Below are 18,766 nucleotides of genomic sequence, written 5' to 3' on the forward strand. Positions count from 1 at the left end.
CACTTGGCGAAAAAAACTTATGCACCATCCCTCTCTCTCTCTTTTTACCTGGTTTCTATATCAAAGTATGTCAACATCAAAAACCAACTTATTAACACGCGGTCAAGCCATATGCCTAGTACTTGATATGGTGCCCACTGTTGACAATCGAGAGAAAGGAAATGAAATAATCGACAACAGTGTGTTTGATGTTACGTATACTGAAGCTCTAGGTCCTCAGCATCCTTTTGCCATGGGGAAGTCGATTATTCAGAAGAATCCGTTCACATACAAGATTTATCCCAGGCACCACCTACCAGTCCAACGTTACAACCAACCAATACTGTGGCCAGTAACGAAAGCAGCGATTTCAACAACGACAGTAACAACAACAATAATGTCGATAGCGACTCAAGCATCGATAATTCAAATGTCTACAGCCTTCAAAGTATATTATCGATTACCAAGTCAATGTTTTTCAAAGATGCTGAAAATGAAGATCTCTTTGACTATGCCTTTTACACGACAATGGACATGTATAACAACGTCGCCAAGCAACTGCCACAACTTACCAAGTTTATGAATGGATCAAAATTTGGAAGACTTATCAAAGACGAAGACTTTGGCAAACGGATTTCAAAACGTGTCGAGGGAAAGAGTATCAAAGGAAGAATACTATACAAGCTGAAGAACAATGCAATCGGAAGCTTGGTGGAAACAACGTCTGCCTTTCGCATAGAAATCAGTAACGATGGTAGCAATTGGATAAATGTTGGATATGTCAGGAAATCCCCAGGCTCTGAAAGCGTGGCAACACGACAAGCACTCCTCGAAGCAATGATAATGAAGTTAAGGAACCGATGTCTCTGTCGTTTTATCTTCGCCTCTACCAGTTCAACATCATCTTCACCGATCTTGGAAAGAGATTTCTTGCAGGGTAACACTACCAACAGCAACAAAACCGTCAAGGCAACAAACCTAGCACATTGCGATGGAGATACTCAGGCTATGATAGACTTCATTGGACATTCAATGAAAAAGGTCCGGCTTTGTGTGATTTCATACGCTGGTTTATCAAACAATCCTGGCGACGTTATCAAATTACTAAAGTATGAAACTATGAAAAATTGTTTCACAATGTTTATTCCATACTAATGGTTGTATCTATTATAGGAGCTGTAAGATGATCAAATCAATCATAGTGGATCATGGCAGCCATATAGAGTCACTCAGCAGGTATTCACTTCTACATGGAGACAAGAAGAAAATTGAGCTATTCAAATCAAGAACTGGTTTTGTGAAACGGTCAAAGTGATTCTTCTTTCTCAATAGTTTACTTTATGTTCGTAAGTAATTAGTACATTTTTCTGTATCATTTGGCCGCGACTCATGTCCATCGTTCTTTTTTCTGCACTTTCTCGTTTTCATCAATTACATCCTTTATTTAGCCCTATGGCACTAGTTATTCTACTACTCTCTCCTTATATCTCTACCACCATGGTATATTCATTCATCCTTTCCGTCGCAATCGCTTGTAAAACTTGAATAAACAGACAAAATAGAAAAAGCATTATTCTCTTTTTTTTAATTAGTTTCGGTAAGAGAAACAAGTTTAAAAGCAAAGGAAGAAGACAATATCTAAGGATTCATAAATTCAACGGAATCACCGAATTACACAATAAAATTGTTGTCTATGTCTAGATTCGTCAAAATGGTTGTCATATAGCAGGACACCAATATATTTTAGAGTGTAGACAGCACTTTTCAAAGTGTGTACAGCACTGTTGAAAATGTACACGGCACTGTTGAAAATGTGTACAGCACTTTTCAAAGCGTATACAGCACTGTTGGTTTGTATACGGCACTTTAAGACTGCAAAACATAAGCAGTCATACAACTAGATAGACCCATGGTGGGCGCCATGCTGGTACAGTGGTGGTTGAAATTTTAGGTATGCCTATTGAATGTTCATGGAGGAGAATGGGAGGATCGTCTTTGCTAGTTAGAGTCTCAATACCTTGAACAACTTCCATCACACTTTGAAAAGGTACGACTAGCTTCTGAGATAACAACGTATTACTACCAATTGAAATTCAACGTCAGTATTTGAGAGATAAATGCAAGGAGTTGATGAGAAACAAAGATGAAGAGGAGAACATGAACAACTTGGAAGCCAGTGAGAATTTTATTAGAATTTGTAGAAGAAGATGGGCTCATGGGTTTTAGAGAAAGACAAAGAAAGGATAAAGCAAAGAGCAGTTAGGGCAGCTTAAATACAGCAAAAAGATGCTTTTTATGACAATTAATCAGATGCAGAAGGATAATTCTACAAGATGTAGCAGTATACAAGTTGAACAAGGAGAATAGATATGTCAACTCCAAAAGCAGTATCTTTTCGCGCTACATGTTCAAGCAGTTTCAAAAAAGATGTTGTAGCTGCCGTAACTAGTCCTTCCGTTGGAAGATGAAAAGAGTATGGAAATCCTGTGCCGAGCCTTGTCAATATACATAGAAACGTAGCCAATCTAGTAGCAGATGTCAATCATAGGATTGTACGCTTGTAACTGCAGCAAGATGATCGCTATGAAAAGAATAAAAATACTTTTCAGCGATTTGCTGAACAAAGCGATCGTACCAATCTTGCGCTGTTAAACAATACTCAGCCGTTAACAGGTGATGTACGAATACTCATGCTGCAGCCATAGTGTTTAAATTCTCAAATGAGCAACATTTCGTTAAATACGAATATCAACAACGATTTGCCTCAAGCATCTGCCTTTTCTGGTGTTGTTTCAACACACCATTCACCCTTTTCTCCTCTCGCTGCTGACTCTGCACCTTCTGCTCGGTAACCTGTTGCTATAAGCCCAACCCCATCAACAATACCCATTTCCAATACCAGTAGTTCATCTAGATCAAGACAAAAGAAGAAGACCAAATGGATCAATACGGGTCAAGCTGATAGTAATACATATATCTCTCAACTATCTAACAATTATATGTATATACCTATCAATCTTTCCTTGCAATAAACATATGTATTAGACTAACACATCATCATTAAAAAAAAAAAAAAAAAAAGAAGAAAGTTTTTTCAATTTTGCCAACAATAAAGTATCAGAAAGTGAGAGAAAAGAATACAAATGGTGGTATAAAAAAAAACCTGAAAGTACACCATATATGTAAGCCATACGAGATAGCTAATGCTGGTCTCTAAGACTCGACATGACATTAGCAATCAATTAATGTCAAAGCTAATTGATGTTTTTATGGCCCTGTGGGACTCACTATGATTTTAGTGCTTTTATCCAAAAATGAAAGGATACTATAAGTAATAGTAGCTATTAAACTATTCAGGGCCTAGCAATGTTTTTCTTTATTGGTTGACCTTTTTATGATATTGAAAGAAATGAAACACATTCGGTCCTGCTGACAGATTGGATTTTTTGATCTGCTCCCAAAATCCCCGCTATGGCATATGTTCCCTTGCTTCTTTACCATAAAACGTACGATTTTTGAACGAATGGATACACAATAGTGTTTTATTGATACGACAGACAAACGCCTGTTGAAGCAGCTCAGAGTATTAGAAATAAGGTTTAAACAGAAAACTCAAGCGGTTTTTCTATCCTTCAGCAGACTCTGCAAGTAAGATGCCTTTTTGAAAAAAAGCGCGTTTTATAATTTTTAAGTAACTAAATGTTAGGACCCTGAAGCAGATCATAAATAATGTAGGTCGTCTTCTCCACCAATAAACAATTCGAATGATATTGTATTTGAAATACTCAAAGAAGCGATCTCGAATTGAATCAAAATTACACTTGTTGCTTTCTCGAAAGAGCTTTACAATCGCTAAATTCATACTAAGAGAATAAATACCATGATTGTATTCCCCAGAGCAGCTGCGCTTCATATTAAAGCTTTCTTTTATAAAAGTCCAATTTACGTGATCCTCTTTCAACTTTTAATTAGAGATTAAGTGGCTCCGTCTTAAATTTCTTTGATCGGATAAAGTGACAGATGATGTCCCCTTCCCCAAGAGAAGCAACCAAAATAATATGTATGATTTTTGGTTCAGGAAATCGAAAGAGACATTGGTTTCGTTATATAAATTAGAATCATGGGAAGATGTTCGGAGACCTTTGGTTTTTCTTTCAGTTTTCTTTCCGTCTCTTTCTTATCCTTGCTCATTCTACTTCTGTTATACATAGCAAAGTACAAATATGGCTCCAACTGCTATTCAAACTACTACCATTACATTAGAAAATAACGAGGAGCGTATTGCTCAAAGAAAGAATGAAGAGATCCGAGTATTGTATTCTAAATTGAGCGAAAACGTCCCTACTACCATTCCCACTATTACCACCACTTTCAATGACAAAATCAGTCCAGTTCCTTTGTCCAATACTGCACTAGCACGTAAGCATGCTGAAGACATCGCCTATGCAAAAGCCCTCCACGGTAGTCAACTTAAAAAAGGTCTTTGGTCCAATCTGAGATCAAAAAACAACGATGTTTATAGCGTCACATCAAACACTTATTTCAGCATGTGGGGAAAGGATGCCAACAATGACACGGAAGAAAATGAAAAGGATCGTGCCTCTCGATACAGTACCTTAGTCAATGCTTACTATAACTTGGCTACTGATTTCTATGAATATGGATGGGGTAAGAGCTTTCATTTCTGTCGATTTTATCCCGGAGAAGAATTTCATCTTGCTATGAAGCGTCATGAATACTTTTTGGCGTTGAAATTGGATATTCAGCCTGGCATGAAGGTGCTTGATGTAGGTTGTGGTGTTGGTGGTCCTGCTCGTGCTATTGCACATTTGACGGGCGCTAGTATTATCGGGCTGAACAATAATGCATATCAACTGGAAAAGGCTAGAGATTACGCTGTTCAGGAAGATCTATCAAAGCAACTAGAGTTTATCAAGGTACATATAATGACAACTCTCATGGCAATGAGAGATAGATATAGAACGCAATGACTCACACAAACTCATTTACGTATAGGGTGATTTTATGGCTATTCCTTTTGATGACAATACTTTTGATCGTATCTATGCTGTTGAAGCCACTTGTCATGCTCCTACGTTTGAAGGTGTCTACGCAGAAATTTACCGTGTCCTGAAGCCTGGAGGAAAGTTTGGTTGTTATGAATGGTGCATGACAGAAAACTACGATCCTACTAACCAAAAGCATAAGGAAATTGCACACGGCATTGCTCTGGGTAACAGTCTGCCCGATGTCCGTTCTATTGCTGATTCACTAGAAGCTCTTAAGAACGTTGGATTTCAAATTGAGTTACAGATGGATTTGGCTAATCAGGGTGACCGTATCACTTGGTATTATCCATTAGAAGGTGATTTGCGTCAGTGTCAAACACTGCGTGATGTCCTCACTACTTTAGTTATGACAAAATGGGGACGTTTTACCACAACAAATATCTGTCGTGTGCTGGAAAAAATAGGTCTGGCGCCAAAGGGAACTGTCCAAACTCAGGAGGTGTTGGAAGTTGCGGGTGACTCTGTGGTGGCAGGCGGTCGTGAGGGTATCTTCACTCCTATGTTCTTCTTTGTTGCTGTGAAACCTGAAACAGCAGCTACTAATGCTTAAATTATTGACGATAGTTTCCAACTACATTCGTCTGCTTACACCTTAAATTCTCATATAACAAGTTATGCATACGCATTCCTTCTCCTTATAGTTATCATTTAGTTACTGCTTTTCCTTTTAATTTTTATTGTTTTATTTTTGTTTATACTAGTAAGATCACGTTGTAATAAAATCGGTATTTTCGTTTATGAATCAATTGATGATAGTCTAAAAGTAGTTTTAAAATAACTGAAAATGTCAAAGAGTGAATTGGTGGATGAAGCGAGGTTCTTTGTATTCGTCGCAACCTGTGATATAAGGGTACGTTTCGTAATAAGGGCAGGTACTATTGATACACTGTATTAAGCTCTTCGCAACCGAGTCTCCTTCCAACCAGGCTCCATGTAAATAGCCATAATATTCAGCAGACATGGCTTCGCCTGCAAACCATAAGGTATTATGTAACGGTGCACGCATATTCTTATGGTGTCTTCTCGATGCCCCTATTGGCCAGTTTGAGTAAGAGCCGCGGAAAAGTGGATGTTGATGCCAGCGTGGGATCAGAATATGAGTCGGAGGCTCAACAATGATGCTTGTTGGACTACCATTGTGATGATCAGCGTTCGTTGAAAACATTTGTTGAAGCACCTGCATGATTTCTTTTTGAACCTGAGCATCTGTCATACGTTCAATTCTGTGGGATTCTTTATCTGTGGTGGTTACCATAAGTATATTGTCACCCGTAGCAGTAGGTTGGAATAAGTAGCCCGGTGCATTGAGATTTTGCCAAACAGTATAATAGCCTCCATGATGAGATACATTGTTGGCATACAAGGCGAACTACATTTATAGAATACGTGAGTTTTATGCCAACATCAGAGTATAACAGCAAACTGAAATGTGTGTGACCTGCCAATCCCCCCAGAATCTATGGTCAAACTTTAAAAATATTTTTGTGTAAGTGGTCATGTGAAAACTTAATAAAGCTTCCCGTTTCCATTCCGGAAAAGAAGGTTCAAATTCCACATCATCGCTTTGTAACACACCTAAACTGTATACAAGTGTAAAATGAAATGGTTAGAGACCACTGAAGAACAAAAGTCTCTTTGTTCTGTTGTATGAGTAACTAACGAAAAAGTGCAAATCGCATAGTCTGCTTCTATGATGTCATTGCTCTCAGTTTGAACAGTGACACTGCGATGATTATATAAGACTTTGGTGACTTTTGTGTTGAGCATCAATCGCGGATCAAGTGGTTTAAGGAACGTGTTTGATTCTTGCTTCAAAATATAGTTAAAGCCTCTAATGTAAATAGAAGAAAACAAAATAGCCGTTACTTATTTGTTGAGCAGCAGCATTGAATGCAGTCTGACCTTTCATCGACTACAAACTCATTGCCCAAAGGATAGGATCCAGTAATAGCATCCTCCATTCCCGTTGCATAATCCAAAGAACACATCTCTGCTGGCTCAGCAAATTCCCAGTCAATATTAAAGTATTCTACAGCGGCTTTGAGAGGAGTGTCAGGGTTCCAGCCTAATAAACTCAGTGCAGATCTACTCGAAAGATCGACTTGTCGATGCCGCATTCTCTGTTCTACATGAAACGGAAATTCTTAAAACTCTCCTCTCCTTGCTGCACTTTCAAATACTCTTCTCATTATATGCTACCTGCATACTCTACGAGCCGTACTTTTACCGCTTCAAATTCGTTGCTCACTTGTTCACCAATGCTTTGGTTCCTGAGTATGCCTCCATTATCATCGAAATAGACCACGTTTGCTTTATCATTAGGCGTGTATTTTAACCCATGCTTGACTGCCAATTTATAAACTGGATTATCTCCTTTACCGTATATCTAAACATTGAAATACCAACTTAAAGTCTTTACATAAAATGCAGTCTTGTAGAAATGTTTTTACCCAATTGGCTCCCAACTCAACATAGCTATTGCCAAATTTTTGATGCTGTACTCGACCTATTTTTCATTATGATGCTCAAAAAAGTTAAGCATCTTATGCAACCATAACCAGTTTTTTTGATTCTTTATGTTGTGTACGTCTACCTCCTATAAAGGGTTGTGCATCAAGAATTACAAAATCCTCTACCTTTGCTTCGGATAATGATTTTGCAGCAGATATGCCTGCTGCACCAGCCCCCAAGATAACTACTTTTGTTCTAATATACTTCGATAGAGCCGGCTTTGGTGTTATAACTAATACGAGTAATAACAAAGTCAGCCAGAATAAATTCACTGCTCTTAAACAACTCATTCAAAAATAGGTAGCGAAAGAAGAGAAAGAGAAGGGTATTTATTCCTCGTGCGCAAAACCAATGAGCAACAAAACTTGTAATATATTTTATTTGTATGAACAATGTGATTTCTATAGTGTGCTTTGTGGAAAAAAACTGACTTAATGTTATCATGTGATACGCATATCATATCAGAATGAAGATTGAAATGTGAGCTTTTAATAGAGATCATAAAACGTTTATTGAAATACTGCCAAAATATTTTGTAATAAAGAAAAAAGAAAAAGGTTTCTCTTTTTGATGTGTATATGTGTATATGTTTCTGGATAATGCGAGCGATGCAATATATAAAAAGATGAAAAAAAGCATATAAATTATTTTGCCTTACTTACTATATGCCTACATAATTGTCATAAAATTAGAAATGCCATAAAGTAAAAGAAACGAATAAATAAAAAGAAACACCATGAAAAAAAAAAAAAAAAAGAAAATTAATATGCTAGCCGTGATAGAATTGTATGTAAAAATATAAAAGCTGCTGTCTTGGTAAGAAAGAATATGATGGATGGCTTTTTTTTTTTTTTTTTTTTTGGGCGATTTTGTAATTTTTTTTCAAATTTTTTTTGTTACTGTCGTTTTGTTATAGTCACTGGTTTGTATATAGTTAAGATGTGATCGTTTTAAGCGCCAAAAACGATATTATTCATATCGGTCATATTGATAAAAGGAGTGGAAGTGTATTGAGGTTGATCAATAAAAGTTGTATGGATGGAATGGGAGTCATTCAATAAAGAAGTAGGTGAAACTGTTGTATTAAAATTAAAGTGGTTTGGATTGTTGAAAGACATCAACATTGAATTTTCATCAAAAATAGGTTGAGTTAAATTGTAATGACGCTGCTGATAGTCCATCATCAAAGAATGATTGGCTCCAGAGCTAGAAGTAGGTACTAATATCGTTGCACTACTAGTAACAGAATTGGAAATAGTCTCCTTTTGTTGTTGACGGTATTCCTCATCATCGTCAGATTGAACATTAAGCTGTTGATACTGTATTGGTTTGAAAGGAGAAAGCAATGTCAAAGGCGCTGTTATCGATTTCCTATGGGTGGAAAGGAAGCGACCATTTTCATCTTTACTGTGAAAAGTGCTGTGGTTATTTCCAAACTGAAACGTTGAACTAGGTGAGGAAGCAGATGAAGAAGTGAGATCGTCTTCCATCGGAGAGGAATTGGGGTTGTTGAAATTCTTCTTATATATCAAGTTGGAGGTTGATATAGAAGAGGACCTACTACTCATAGCCATTGGGGGAGTGACAAATGCTTGACTAGTACTCACCGAACCGTGAATGGCTGAAAATAGCGTGTTGTCCATGATATTATTGTTATTCACCATCACCCCTGTGGTAGCAGTAGATGAATTTATGGGTTCCAATGGCATAAGTGGGTGGCTAGTTCTACGTGCTGGCATATTTCCCATGATGGTTGTATTGTGAGTCGGTTGTTGTTGCTGTTGCCGGCTTACGGATGTGTCAATATCAGACATGTCGTAATCAACATCGAGCATTGGACTAAGGGTACTACAACGGCTACTACTATAATAACTGCCTTTTACACTACTAGCGGTGGTAGCAGCAACAGCCATAACAGCAGCAGCGGGAGCAATATCAGCAGCACTTAGACCAGTAATAGAAGAACGCGTAATATTATCGAATGAATGTCGATTGGTTGAATAGAATCCTTGAGTCGGCCTACTATCACAACGCTGACCAGTTCCCTGCTGTTGCTGTTGTTGGTACAAAAAGGGTTGACTGGTATTTGTATCGAACAGTCCTCGTTGATAAGGCTGATTTATGTCTGGAGATGAATCATCGTCGTTATCATTCAAGAATGATGTAGTAGGAGGTGTGTAGTCATATGGTTGGATTTCATGTTCAAGTCGATGATGCTGTGCAAGAATTCCTGATTGAGAAAAGTTTTTGCCACATAATGCGCATACGAACATATGTGCAGCATGCATATGACGTTCAAGGTTTTCCGATTTATTGAATACGTGTCTGCATTCCATAACGGGACAATGAATATCTTGTTGCTGCTGATACGGATGATGGTGAAAATAAGGCTGTGCTGCAGCTGTTGTGGACCAACCTTGAGAATGATGACTTGTAGGTATAACAGGTAATAAAGTAGTAGGAGAAGATGTAGGTGTAATGGCCATTAGTTGGCTTCCGGATACAAAACCCGCTTTTGCAGCGGCCATAGCGAGTCGACTAGTACTGTTGCTATTCATATTACTTAGGCTATGGGAAAGCTGTGGTAAGGTAACTATGCCTGTTGCTGGTTGATGTTGGCGACGAATCCGTTCCGGTCTACTACCAGCAAATGTGTGTGTCAATTGTAACTGAGAGTTTTGAGCTGACATAGAAACTGAAGTTGCACGACGTCTTCTCTGTTTGTACGATGGTGATCCATCAAATAAACTCAAGCTTCCAAAAATAGTTTTGGACTTCTTTAACACATTGGGATCAACTGATTTTGAAGGAGTTACTTCATGCTGTTCTTGTTGTTGTTGTTGCTGATCAAAATTCTTATGAGTAAGAGTAGTGCTGTTGGACATAGAAGCAGTGATGTCTAGATCATTCACTCCATTTGAAATTGGATCCATGTAGTCTGGTTGCTGATGTTCGTTGTTATGACAAGGAATCATGGGAGAAGATATATTGGCTGTTGAGGGCTTGGAGATATCTGTCAAGGCAGTTGTACCACTACAATTACTCAAATCATCTCGAAAACTGTCATCTGTAGAAGTAGTATCTGTAGTATTCGACAGCATAGAGGACGTAGTAGAACTTGGTATGACACGGCCAGATCGAAGACGGGTAACAGAAGAAGAGCCAATGGTCTTTCCAGCAAAATAAGAGCCATGACTTAAGCGATGATAACGTTGTTGATGCAGCAATTGTGATTGCTGTTGCTTACCAAGCTTTGCAGGCACAGAATTAACACGAGCTCTTTTCGCTTGCACAGCAGCACGTTCTAATCTGGATTGTGAGGGTGACCAAGACGTATGATCTTCATCCGATACTTTATTCTTGGTGACTATAAAAAATATGTAAAGGAATTTTTATTGTTAGATTTGTGAAATTTAAGGGGGAAGAACTTTTTAAAATTTTGTACCTTTTGAACTGAGGAAGGTACTCGAGCCCAGTTTAGGAGAGCGCCTTTTCCCATCCTTTGATGTTGTTGTTGAGAAGGTATCGGAAGGAATGATTGATTGTGACATAGTTCGTCTCATCTGATCAAATAGCTCTTGGGTTGAGTCTAACGAAATAGAGGTGGCTGGCTCAGCTACAGCTTTTGTTGTAGGTTCCATACCCATCTTTTCACGTTTTAAATCACGTTCTAAAGCATCAAGGAACAGTCGATCATGAGGTACTGAGAACCAATAAAACACCTTCTGCTTCTTCTGCGTACGGATACAGTTATTCTTGTACAGCATATCGAGCAATTCTGACTTGGGCTCTTCCAACCGAGCATCATGACCGGGCTTTAGATTACGCAAATCTGAGAAAATGCCTTCTTCAAATTTCTTTGCATTTGTAACTGGTCTACCGAAGGCATGAAAGCGAAAGTTGAGAGAGCGTACGATATCAGTACCACTAATAAAGAAGAGGTCATTCCAAAGCACGCATGCGACGTTCTCACCACCAGGTAGAGCGAACTTTTTAACTGATTTTGAAGGGTCCCAGTTATGAGTAGCTGTCGTAAAGAACAGCTTCATATCGTCGATTTGGTTTAACCGAGCATTGACATCTTCGTTAGTGGGTGGTGGTAGGCCATAAGCTGACGTGACTGTTGCATCTAGTTTGCTGCTGTTTTCACCGTACTTTTTACTATATATATGCGGTTTAATCATACTATTCTGAGATAGTAATGTTGTTATGAGTTACGGGATATTTATACAGTTAAAGAGAGGATATAATATATTCAAAAATAAGAGCTTATTATAATACAAAGAATGGAGGAGAAAAAGTTGAAGATAATGATAGCTTCAATCTTTCTTCTCGTTGTTAATATCAAGACTAATTATGGTTCTGATATATAATGTTATGGAGTAGAAAAAGTTAGAGCAAGAAAAGGGAAGCGAAAGATGTAAGAGGAAAAAGAAGAAGGAAAAGCGAACAAAAGGAGAAGAAGATCAAGTAAAGGTTGTGGAGAAAAGATGAACTTTAGATGTAAACGGGGATATGTTGAAATAGGTGCATTCAATATGCACATTCAGTTATTTTAAAAGCACCATTAAAACGTATCTTTTTTGTCTTTTTTTGTTAATGATTATAGCCTAAAAAGAAAAAAAAGGGGGTCATTGAAGAAGGCATCTTGAAAAAGAAATCAGGGGAAAATACAGGAGCAACAGGAGTCGTTGGGGAGCGCGGAAAGGGTGATGAACTTTTTTGTTGGTATAGCTAGCATTGACTATCTGTAAACAAACCTGCATCACTTCAAGATGGACCGAAAATAGCCTAAAGTACAAAACCACTACCAACATATGAATTACTTGAATGAAGTGATGCTACTGCTTTAAGACTGTTCAAGTTCAAGTTTTCAGATAGTATAACTCTCAAGTTGACGAAAGTGGATCAACCAGCATATTTCATTACTATTGGTTCAAATTGCTATACATTTTCGTTCTGCTGACTACATGTATCACTCACACACTGCATAATGGGCATGTGTGTGTATACTAACAACTCAACTTTCATGTATACATATTTACGTAATATACATCATTATCATTTTGTATAAAGGTTCTATACACATGTACCTACACGAGAAATCGTTTCGCTTCATCACATGGAAATTCATGGATGTACTTTTATTGATAAATGCAGATCAAGTTCGTTTGATTGACATATAAGTCGTGGGCATATGGCTGTATGCTTGCTTGTTCTAGTTGAAAAACTGCTAAATTTGTGTGATTATATGTGATTGTATTACATACTATTTATTGATGCTGAAGAGAGCGTTGAAAGAAGATAAAGATAGAAAAAGAAGGGCTACTGTCAAAAAAGAAAATAAAAAAGCGAAAGATATAAGGGTTTACAAAAAAAAAATAAGATTTTGACAAAAATGTTGAGCAATGCGTCACATTTTGAGACACTCAACTTCTATTTGAAATTGAATGACACTTTTGTTTAGCGAAAGCCTTTGTGCTTTGACATTGCAAGATACCTTTCTGCTATGATAGATGTTACATGTGCACTGCTCAATGCATGCTTCAATATTACTGCTGTTCATCGTAACAAGTATAAAGGCCGAATTAGTGACCCAATATTGAGCCCGTTGCATTTCAAAGGGTTGCTTTAGATGGACCAAAACAGATCACGGAATGATTATAAGTGTAATGGTATTCTAATCACCCCTTACTACAATTTTAAAAGAGATCAATAGCTTAACCTTTCTATGAGTGTGAGTGTATGTGTGCAAGTCACTCCTAAATTAATGCATTTCCTTTCACTCCGGTTCACCATATCTTGTAGTTATTTTAAATCGTTACTTTTCTCTTCCTTTCTTATATTCTCGTTTAGGCACTGTGTAAATAAACAACGACGTAATATAAACAACGCACAAGATTTCCCTGTACCTGAATTCAAAAAGTGAACAGTAATCGGGTCATGACGGAGATCAAAAAGGATGGTTTTCTTCAGGTGAAAGAAGATGGTTTAAGAGCTTGGATTTGGTCAAGACGCTATGTTGTTCTACGTGAACAAACCATTACCTTCCATCGTAACGAGGTATATCTTCAGAAGAAAAAGAAAAAAAAGTATAGGTTTTCTTCCTTTTTTTAAGATTCATTCTTATTATTTCTACCTACTCTTAGCAAACAGGGCATTGCGTAGCTTTGCTTTATTTGCGAGATATCAATTCAGTGTCTAGATCAGAATTGAAATCGCATTGTTTTGAGCTATCTACAAAAGCCAAGTCCTATTATTTTGCCTGCCGTAATGACGAAGAACTCTACTCTTGGATGGACGAAGTCTACAATGTAAGCAATGGCAAGCCTCATAAAGTTATGAGTTCTTAGTAAAGCTCATCCTACTTATGTCATCATAGAGGACACCTTTAGGTAGTTCTTGTCCAACAAATTTCGTTCACGAAGTTCATGTCGGATTCGACCCCAACACAGGTGCATTTACGGTAACTTGCTACTCTATTGAAAACAGAACATAAAGTTCAATATTTAGATGACGTATATGTATACATTTATTAACTATATTATTATAATTGCTTCGTTCCCTCTAGGGCATACCACAAGAATGGAATGCTTTACTGAAGGGCTCCAAAATTACACCTGAAGATGCACTTAAAAATCCTCAAGCTGTGTTGGAAGCACTCAATTTCTTCACAGACCACACTAATAGAAGCAGCAATAATAAGTCTTATGGCGATCATAATTGCTCTCAACGTGAAAGTAAAACTATTCAACAGGAAGAATCAAAACAACCGATGCAAGAACAAAGACAAAAGAGTATGACGGCACATTGTGATCTGTCTTATCAAGATGAACTGGTTAACAACAAGGTGTCTGATCCTAAACCAAGTAGGTCGGCACCTGCTCCAAGGCACGAAGAAAAAATTTTACCTCCTAAGCCTATATCAAAATCAAAGGTTCAACAATTGGAGCTTCAACTACCTAGTCTAGATCTAAATGGTAATAAGAAGCGAAAAAGTATCGAAAAAGGGATAAGCAGCAAACAACAACAGAAAAAGCAACAGGTAACAAAAGAAATGGCATTGTGTATCATATAAGATCATTCTGAAAAGAGCGTATATATTCATCGTACTAAATGTAGACGAATGTAACTGAACAACTGCAACAGCCGCTAAACCGTACATTGCCACCTGAGGTTTGCCTTATTCAGTTTCAGACAGATCTTTGAACTTTGAGAACTTTGCAATAACTCATGTTTCTTTTTTGGGCTTCGCCTCCACCAGATAACATTTCCTGCTACTAACACGACTGCTAACACTGTCAATAATGGACATATTATCGACTTTAGCAAGCCACTACCAGTGACTCTCCCAACGACAGCAACAAGATCATCAGCGGCTGTTGTAACTCCTATATCTCCAATACCTGATACAGCTAGTCCAGGGATAACAATCAACGCCATAATACCATCGCGGATGGCTCCGTCTCAACCTTCACAAAAACAGTCTAAAAAAAACGCTAATACTAATCATAGACGGATCCTAACATCAGAGGAGAAAAAAGCACGATTCGAAAGAGAGAAGGAAAAGTTGAAGCAAGCAGCTGCTTTTTTAAACCAAGATAAAAAATTAAATAAGCATACCACTACCAATAACATGATATTGATGCAACCGGATTCGGGGGCAACTACAGCGGCCACCTTGGCCTCTGCTGCTGCAACAACTGAAAAAAACCATCCCTTTAAAGTCTTCAATATGAGTAATAACAAAAAAATATTTCCAATCAACACTTCTTTACTACCACCTCAACCTCAACCACAAGCATCAACACCTGTACCAACCACCATGAATCAAAATATTGAACTAGATAATGAATTCGAAGCACAGCAGAATGAAGAAATGCTAAATAGTGCTGACGCTCAAGCATTAGCAAAACTTCGTAAGAACTGGAAGAGATATAAAGTTATATATCTATCATATTGAAATTAAGGGTCTAATTATTCCTATTCATATTTGTTTGATATAGGCTCTGTAGTTACGACAGGAGATCCGCATTACATCTATAAGCGTGCGAAACGAATTGGACAAGGGTAAAAGACATGAATGGGTCATTTTGTACATAGAAAAACGGATTACTTATACACATTTATTGCGAATCTCTAGGGCTTCCGGATCAGTTTACCTCGCAAATCATATTAATGATAATACAAAAGTAGCCATTAAACAAATGGAATTATCAAAGCAATCGAGGCTTGACTTGATTGTCAATGAAATTATGATTATGAAGGAATCCCATCATAACAATATTGTTAACTTTCTGGATTCGTTTCTTGTTCGCGGTGATTTATGGGTTGTCATGGAATTTATGGAGGGAGGCGCGTTAACAGATGTCATTGAGAACAACGAGATGACAGAAGAACAAATTGCCACTGTGTGTTTAGAGACGGCAAAAGGATTGGAACATTTACATTCGCAAAATATCATTCATAGAGATATTAAATCTGACAATGTTTTATTGGACTTTCAGGGCCATGTGAAGATCAGTGATTTTGGTTACTGCGCAAAATTAACATCGCAGAAGAGTAAGAGAGCGACCATGGTTGGTACACCTTACTGGGTAATGAACTTTATATACTATAATTTTTCTGTTTTTGGCGTTCGTGCTTTCTTACTTGAGTGCATCTTTATCTTTTACAATGTATAGATGGCACCTGAAATTGTCAAACAAAAAGAGTACGGTACAAAAGTAGACATATGGTCATTAGGTATTATGGCCATCGAAATGATTGAAAATGAGCCACCTTATTTGGACGAAGAGCCTTTGAAGGCATTGTATCTTATCGCGACAAATGGGACCCCCTCTCTTAAAAATGCAAATAAAATCTCAAGGGAGCTTAGTAATTATCTCGCTGTCTGTTTGTGTGTGGATGTACAAGTACGTGCTACTGCAGCACAATTACTTGAGGTAAGTTGTGATACCACTGACCTACAAATTTAAGGCACCTAGACTAACTATTCATGATATTTAAGCATGCCTTTTCAAAGAAAGCTGGACCAGCGAACAAGTTGTTGCCACCACTCTTAAAATTCAGAAAGAAATAAACGAATAACAAGTTATGATATAGCCTTCTGTCTTTATGCTTTTTTTTTAACCAGTAACCAGTCCATACAAAGGCCTCTAAAAAGGAATTTTGACTATAAATATTTATTAAATGTCAGGGTAAAAGATTGTTCATTGTTTGCCGGCAGCATTTACAGCAGCAGCAGCACTTTCATCAAAATTGACTAACTCTCCTCTGTAACCATGCTTCTTACTGCTTCTGTATCCTAGGTAATCAGGATTAAATGCTAATGTCAATACCAAAGCAATAGTTAAAATAAAAAGAAAGATGGCAAGAGCATTTTTTGAGTATTTTTTCCATCTGTAATCAATTTTCCTATGATAATCTTCCTCTATAATTGCTAATTTCTCTGCTGTCATTGCTGCTGCTGCTGCTGCCGTGGCTGACGTATATTTTGGCGTGTAAAATGCGCCCAATATCCATGTAGGAGGGAATAAGAAGCCCAATACAAAAAATAAGAACGAAAGTCGAGTCCTTAATTTTGGAGATCCAGTAGAAAGTTTAGAGGAAACATTTTCCAATTGATCATCTAGGGTTATAACATTAGACCGCGCTAGATTTTCTTTCACTTCTGTTAATTTTGTACTCTGGTTGTTAACGATAGGATCAGTATCAATAAAAATTGCTTGCTGCTTCAGCTTTAACGCGTGGTTCTTCAGTCGACGTTGAATACGGGTCGTCATTGAAACGCTTTGTAGAGGGTTATACTCCGTCCCATTCCATTTATTATTAAAGCATTCATACTGCAAAGTTTTCAATATTTCTAAGCGCTCTTTCCATAACTTCTCTTCCTCTGCTATGGTGAGCTCACTAGCATCGTAATAAGTGACTCCTTCATCGGATAAACCTCTTGCCACCTGACATTTACTACCATTTTCTACTTGTGCTCCATTGCTGTAGTCATTCTTTATATTGTTTTGGGGATATCGTTTGATGTAATGTATGCCTTTGCTATAACCTCTATTGATGTTATGCTGTAGATGTTTTAGATTAGGCAATTGGGGATCGGGAACTGGCGTCAACAGGAGTTGTTGTGGTTTATCATCATTGTTGTTATCAGTTGTAATACCAATGCTCTTGCTGTCTTTTGATGCTGATGCAGTTGTTGATATAGTTGTATTCAAAGACGAGCTCTCAAGCTTCTGAAGCTGTTCTATCAAAACAGTCTGCTTAGTTGCAGAGTCATTACGACTGCTTTTAGTAATTGGCGCGGTCCCTACAATATCTTCTTGTGCCAAGGGCCATTGACCTTTGTAAAAGAATTCATAAGTCGGTTTTGGTCGTGGTATTCCTTGCTCAAAAGAGCCAAAACTATATTGAGGATTGAATATCGACTCCCATTGCTTGTGCTTTTCAGCTACAGTAGTAGAAGAGAACTTCTCTTTCATTTTCTGTAAACACGGATTATTAGTGTAAGGAAATATAATGGTCGGACTGTAGATCTCGTTTATTTTGATGGTATTCGCTGTTGTTGCTGCTGTCTCTACATGGTCGTTTTTGTCAATGCTTTTTCCTTCATTACTCGAAATGGTAATAGATGTTTCGTTATATCCGTTTGTGGAAATAATGCTAGATACGGAAGTTGAAGCTGCTTTTGCTGCTTTTGTAAGCATTTGGTTACCGCCTTTATGTATAATAGTAATTGCTTTTATGGCCGTTTGATGTAAATCCTGCCTTATTTCTGAGCATTCAAGCTTCCTTAGTTTAAAAGATGAATAAGCTAGATTAGTTTTTGTTACTGCTGATCGCGAATTATTACGGCTGCTACTGCTGGATAAGGAACAGTTGCTTTTTCGACGTTGTGGCCTGCGAAATGTCATACTTCATATATGTTATACATTTACAAGAGCACGAAATAGAGCGAAAAAGTAACTGCGACCTTGTGGATAGCATTTTCTAACGTTTTGATGGTCAAAATGTGAATCTTAATACCCCGGAAATTTTTTTCTTCGTTCATGTTTAGCATTTCATTGTTCCAGATGTTTATATATTACTTCCTTTTATGAGGGAAAGAAACGAAGAGAATTCTGTTAAGTATAAAAAGAGTGGTGATGGATGCTTACAGTGTTCCTTTTCTTCTTTTTTTCTGGAAAGAATCAACAGCA

At 37.6% G+C, this 18,766-nt stretch overlaps 6 protein-coding genes across 6 annotated transcripts; 3 read left to right on the plus strand and 3 right to left on the minus strand.

Moving 5' to 3' along the window:
* Positions 1 to 67: 67 nt before the first annotated feature.
* BDF20DRAFT_915321 (uncharacterized protein) lies at positions 68 to 1,333 on the plus strand (the record flags this gene model as incomplete). The annotated part of the gene is made up of 4 exons (XM_053084296.1): positions 68 to 179; positions 221 to 1,088; positions 1,153 to 1,215; positions 1,312 to 1,333. 4 exons carry the CDS (start codon positions 68 to 70, stop codon positions 1,331 to 1,333), a joined length of 1,065 nt encoding a protein of 354 aa, XP_052933287.1.
* A 2,942-nt stretch (positions 1,334 to 4,275) lies between these two features.
* On the plus strand, positions 4,276 to 5,598 carry BDF20DRAFT_907262 (sterol 24-C-methyltransferase; the record flags this gene model as incomplete). Its single annotated transcript, XM_053083362.1, has 3 exons — positions 4,276 to 4,294; positions 4,396 to 4,916; positions 4,996 to 5,598. The coding sequence occupies 3 exons, from the start codon at positions 4,276 to 4,278 to the stop codon at positions 5,596 to 5,598; spliced, it is 1,143 nt and encodes a 380-aa protein (XP_052933288.1).
* A 237-nt stretch (positions 5,599 to 5,835) lies between these two features.
* Positions 5,836 to 7,849, minus strand: BDF20DRAFT_915323 (uncharacterized protein; the record flags this gene model as incomplete). The annotated part of the gene is made up of 7 exons (XM_053084297.1): positions 5,836 to 6,417; positions 6,487 to 6,628; positions 6,709 to 6,879; positions 6,951 to 7,173; positions 7,248 to 7,434; positions 7,499 to 7,554; positions 7,642 to 7,849. The coding sequence occupies 7 exons, from the start codon at positions 7,847 to 7,849 to the stop codon at positions 5,836 to 5,838; spliced, it is 1,569 nt and encodes a 522-aa protein (XP_052933289.1).
* Positions 7,850 to 8,399: 550 nt separating this feature from the next.
* Positions 8,400 to 12,060, minus strand: BDF20DRAFT_961509 (STE like transcription factor-domain-containing protein). Its single transcript, XM_053084948.1, has 2 exons — positions 11,005 to 12,060; positions 8,400 to 10,926 (listed from the first exon to the last, which is right to left on the minus strand). The coding sequence occupies exons 1-2, from the start codon at positions 11,741 to 11,743 to the stop codon at positions 8,510 to 8,512; spliced, it is 3,156 nt and encodes a 1,051-aa protein (XP_052933290.1). The 5' UTR covers positions 11,744 to 12,060; the 3' UTR covers positions 8,400 to 8,509.
* A 1,295-nt stretch (positions 12,061 to 13,355) lies between these two features.
* On the plus strand, positions 13,356 to 16,641 carry BDF20DRAFT_1002804 (kinase-like domain-containing protein; the record flags this gene model as incomplete). Its single annotated transcript, XM_053074637.1, has 10 exons — positions 13,356 to 13,622; positions 13,709 to 13,873; positions 13,942 to 14,025; positions 14,131 to 14,604; positions 14,682 to 14,735; positions 14,824 to 15,478; positions 15,566 to 15,629; positions 15,703 to 16,156; positions 16,244 to 16,504; positions 16,570 to 16,641. Exons 1-10 carry the CDS (start codon positions 13,503 to 13,505, stop codon positions 16,639 to 16,641), a joined length of 2,403 nt encoding a protein of 800 aa, XP_052933291.1. The 5' UTR covers positions 13,356 to 13,502.
* A 120-nt stretch (positions 16,642 to 16,761) lies between these two features.
* On the minus strand, positions 16,762 to 18,627 carry BDF20DRAFT_989827 (uncharacterized protein; the record flags this gene model as incomplete). The annotated part of the gene is made up of 2 exons (XM_053085305.1): positions 16,762 to 18,359; positions 18,506 to 18,627. The coding sequence occupies 2 exons, from the start codon at positions 18,625 to 18,627 to the stop codon at positions 16,772 to 16,774; spliced, it is 1,710 nt and encodes a 569-aa protein (XP_052933292.1). The 3' UTR covers positions 16,762 to 16,771.
* Between the last annotated feature and the right edge of the window lie 139 nt (positions 18,628 to 18,766).

This window comes from Mycotypha africana (assembly GCF_025528875.1).
Source record: "Mycotypha africana strain NRRL 2978 chromosome Unknown BDF20scaffold_9, whole genome shotgun sequence".
In the NCBI taxonomy this organism is placed as follows: Eukaryota; Fungi; Mucoromycota; class Mucoromycetes; order Mucorales; family Mycotyphaceae; genus Mycotypha; species Mycotypha africana.

Excerpts from the sequence above, each read along its gene's own strand:
- BDF20DRAFT_961509 (XM_053084948.1), bottom strand. The coding sequence starts at position 11,743 with ATGATTAAACCGCATATATATAGTAAAAAGTACGGTGAAAACAGCAGC. Across the intron at positions 10,927-11,004 it reads TACCTTCCTCAGTTCAAAAG|TCACCAAGAATAAAGTATCG; the intron begins GTACAAAATTTT and ends TATTTTTTATAG.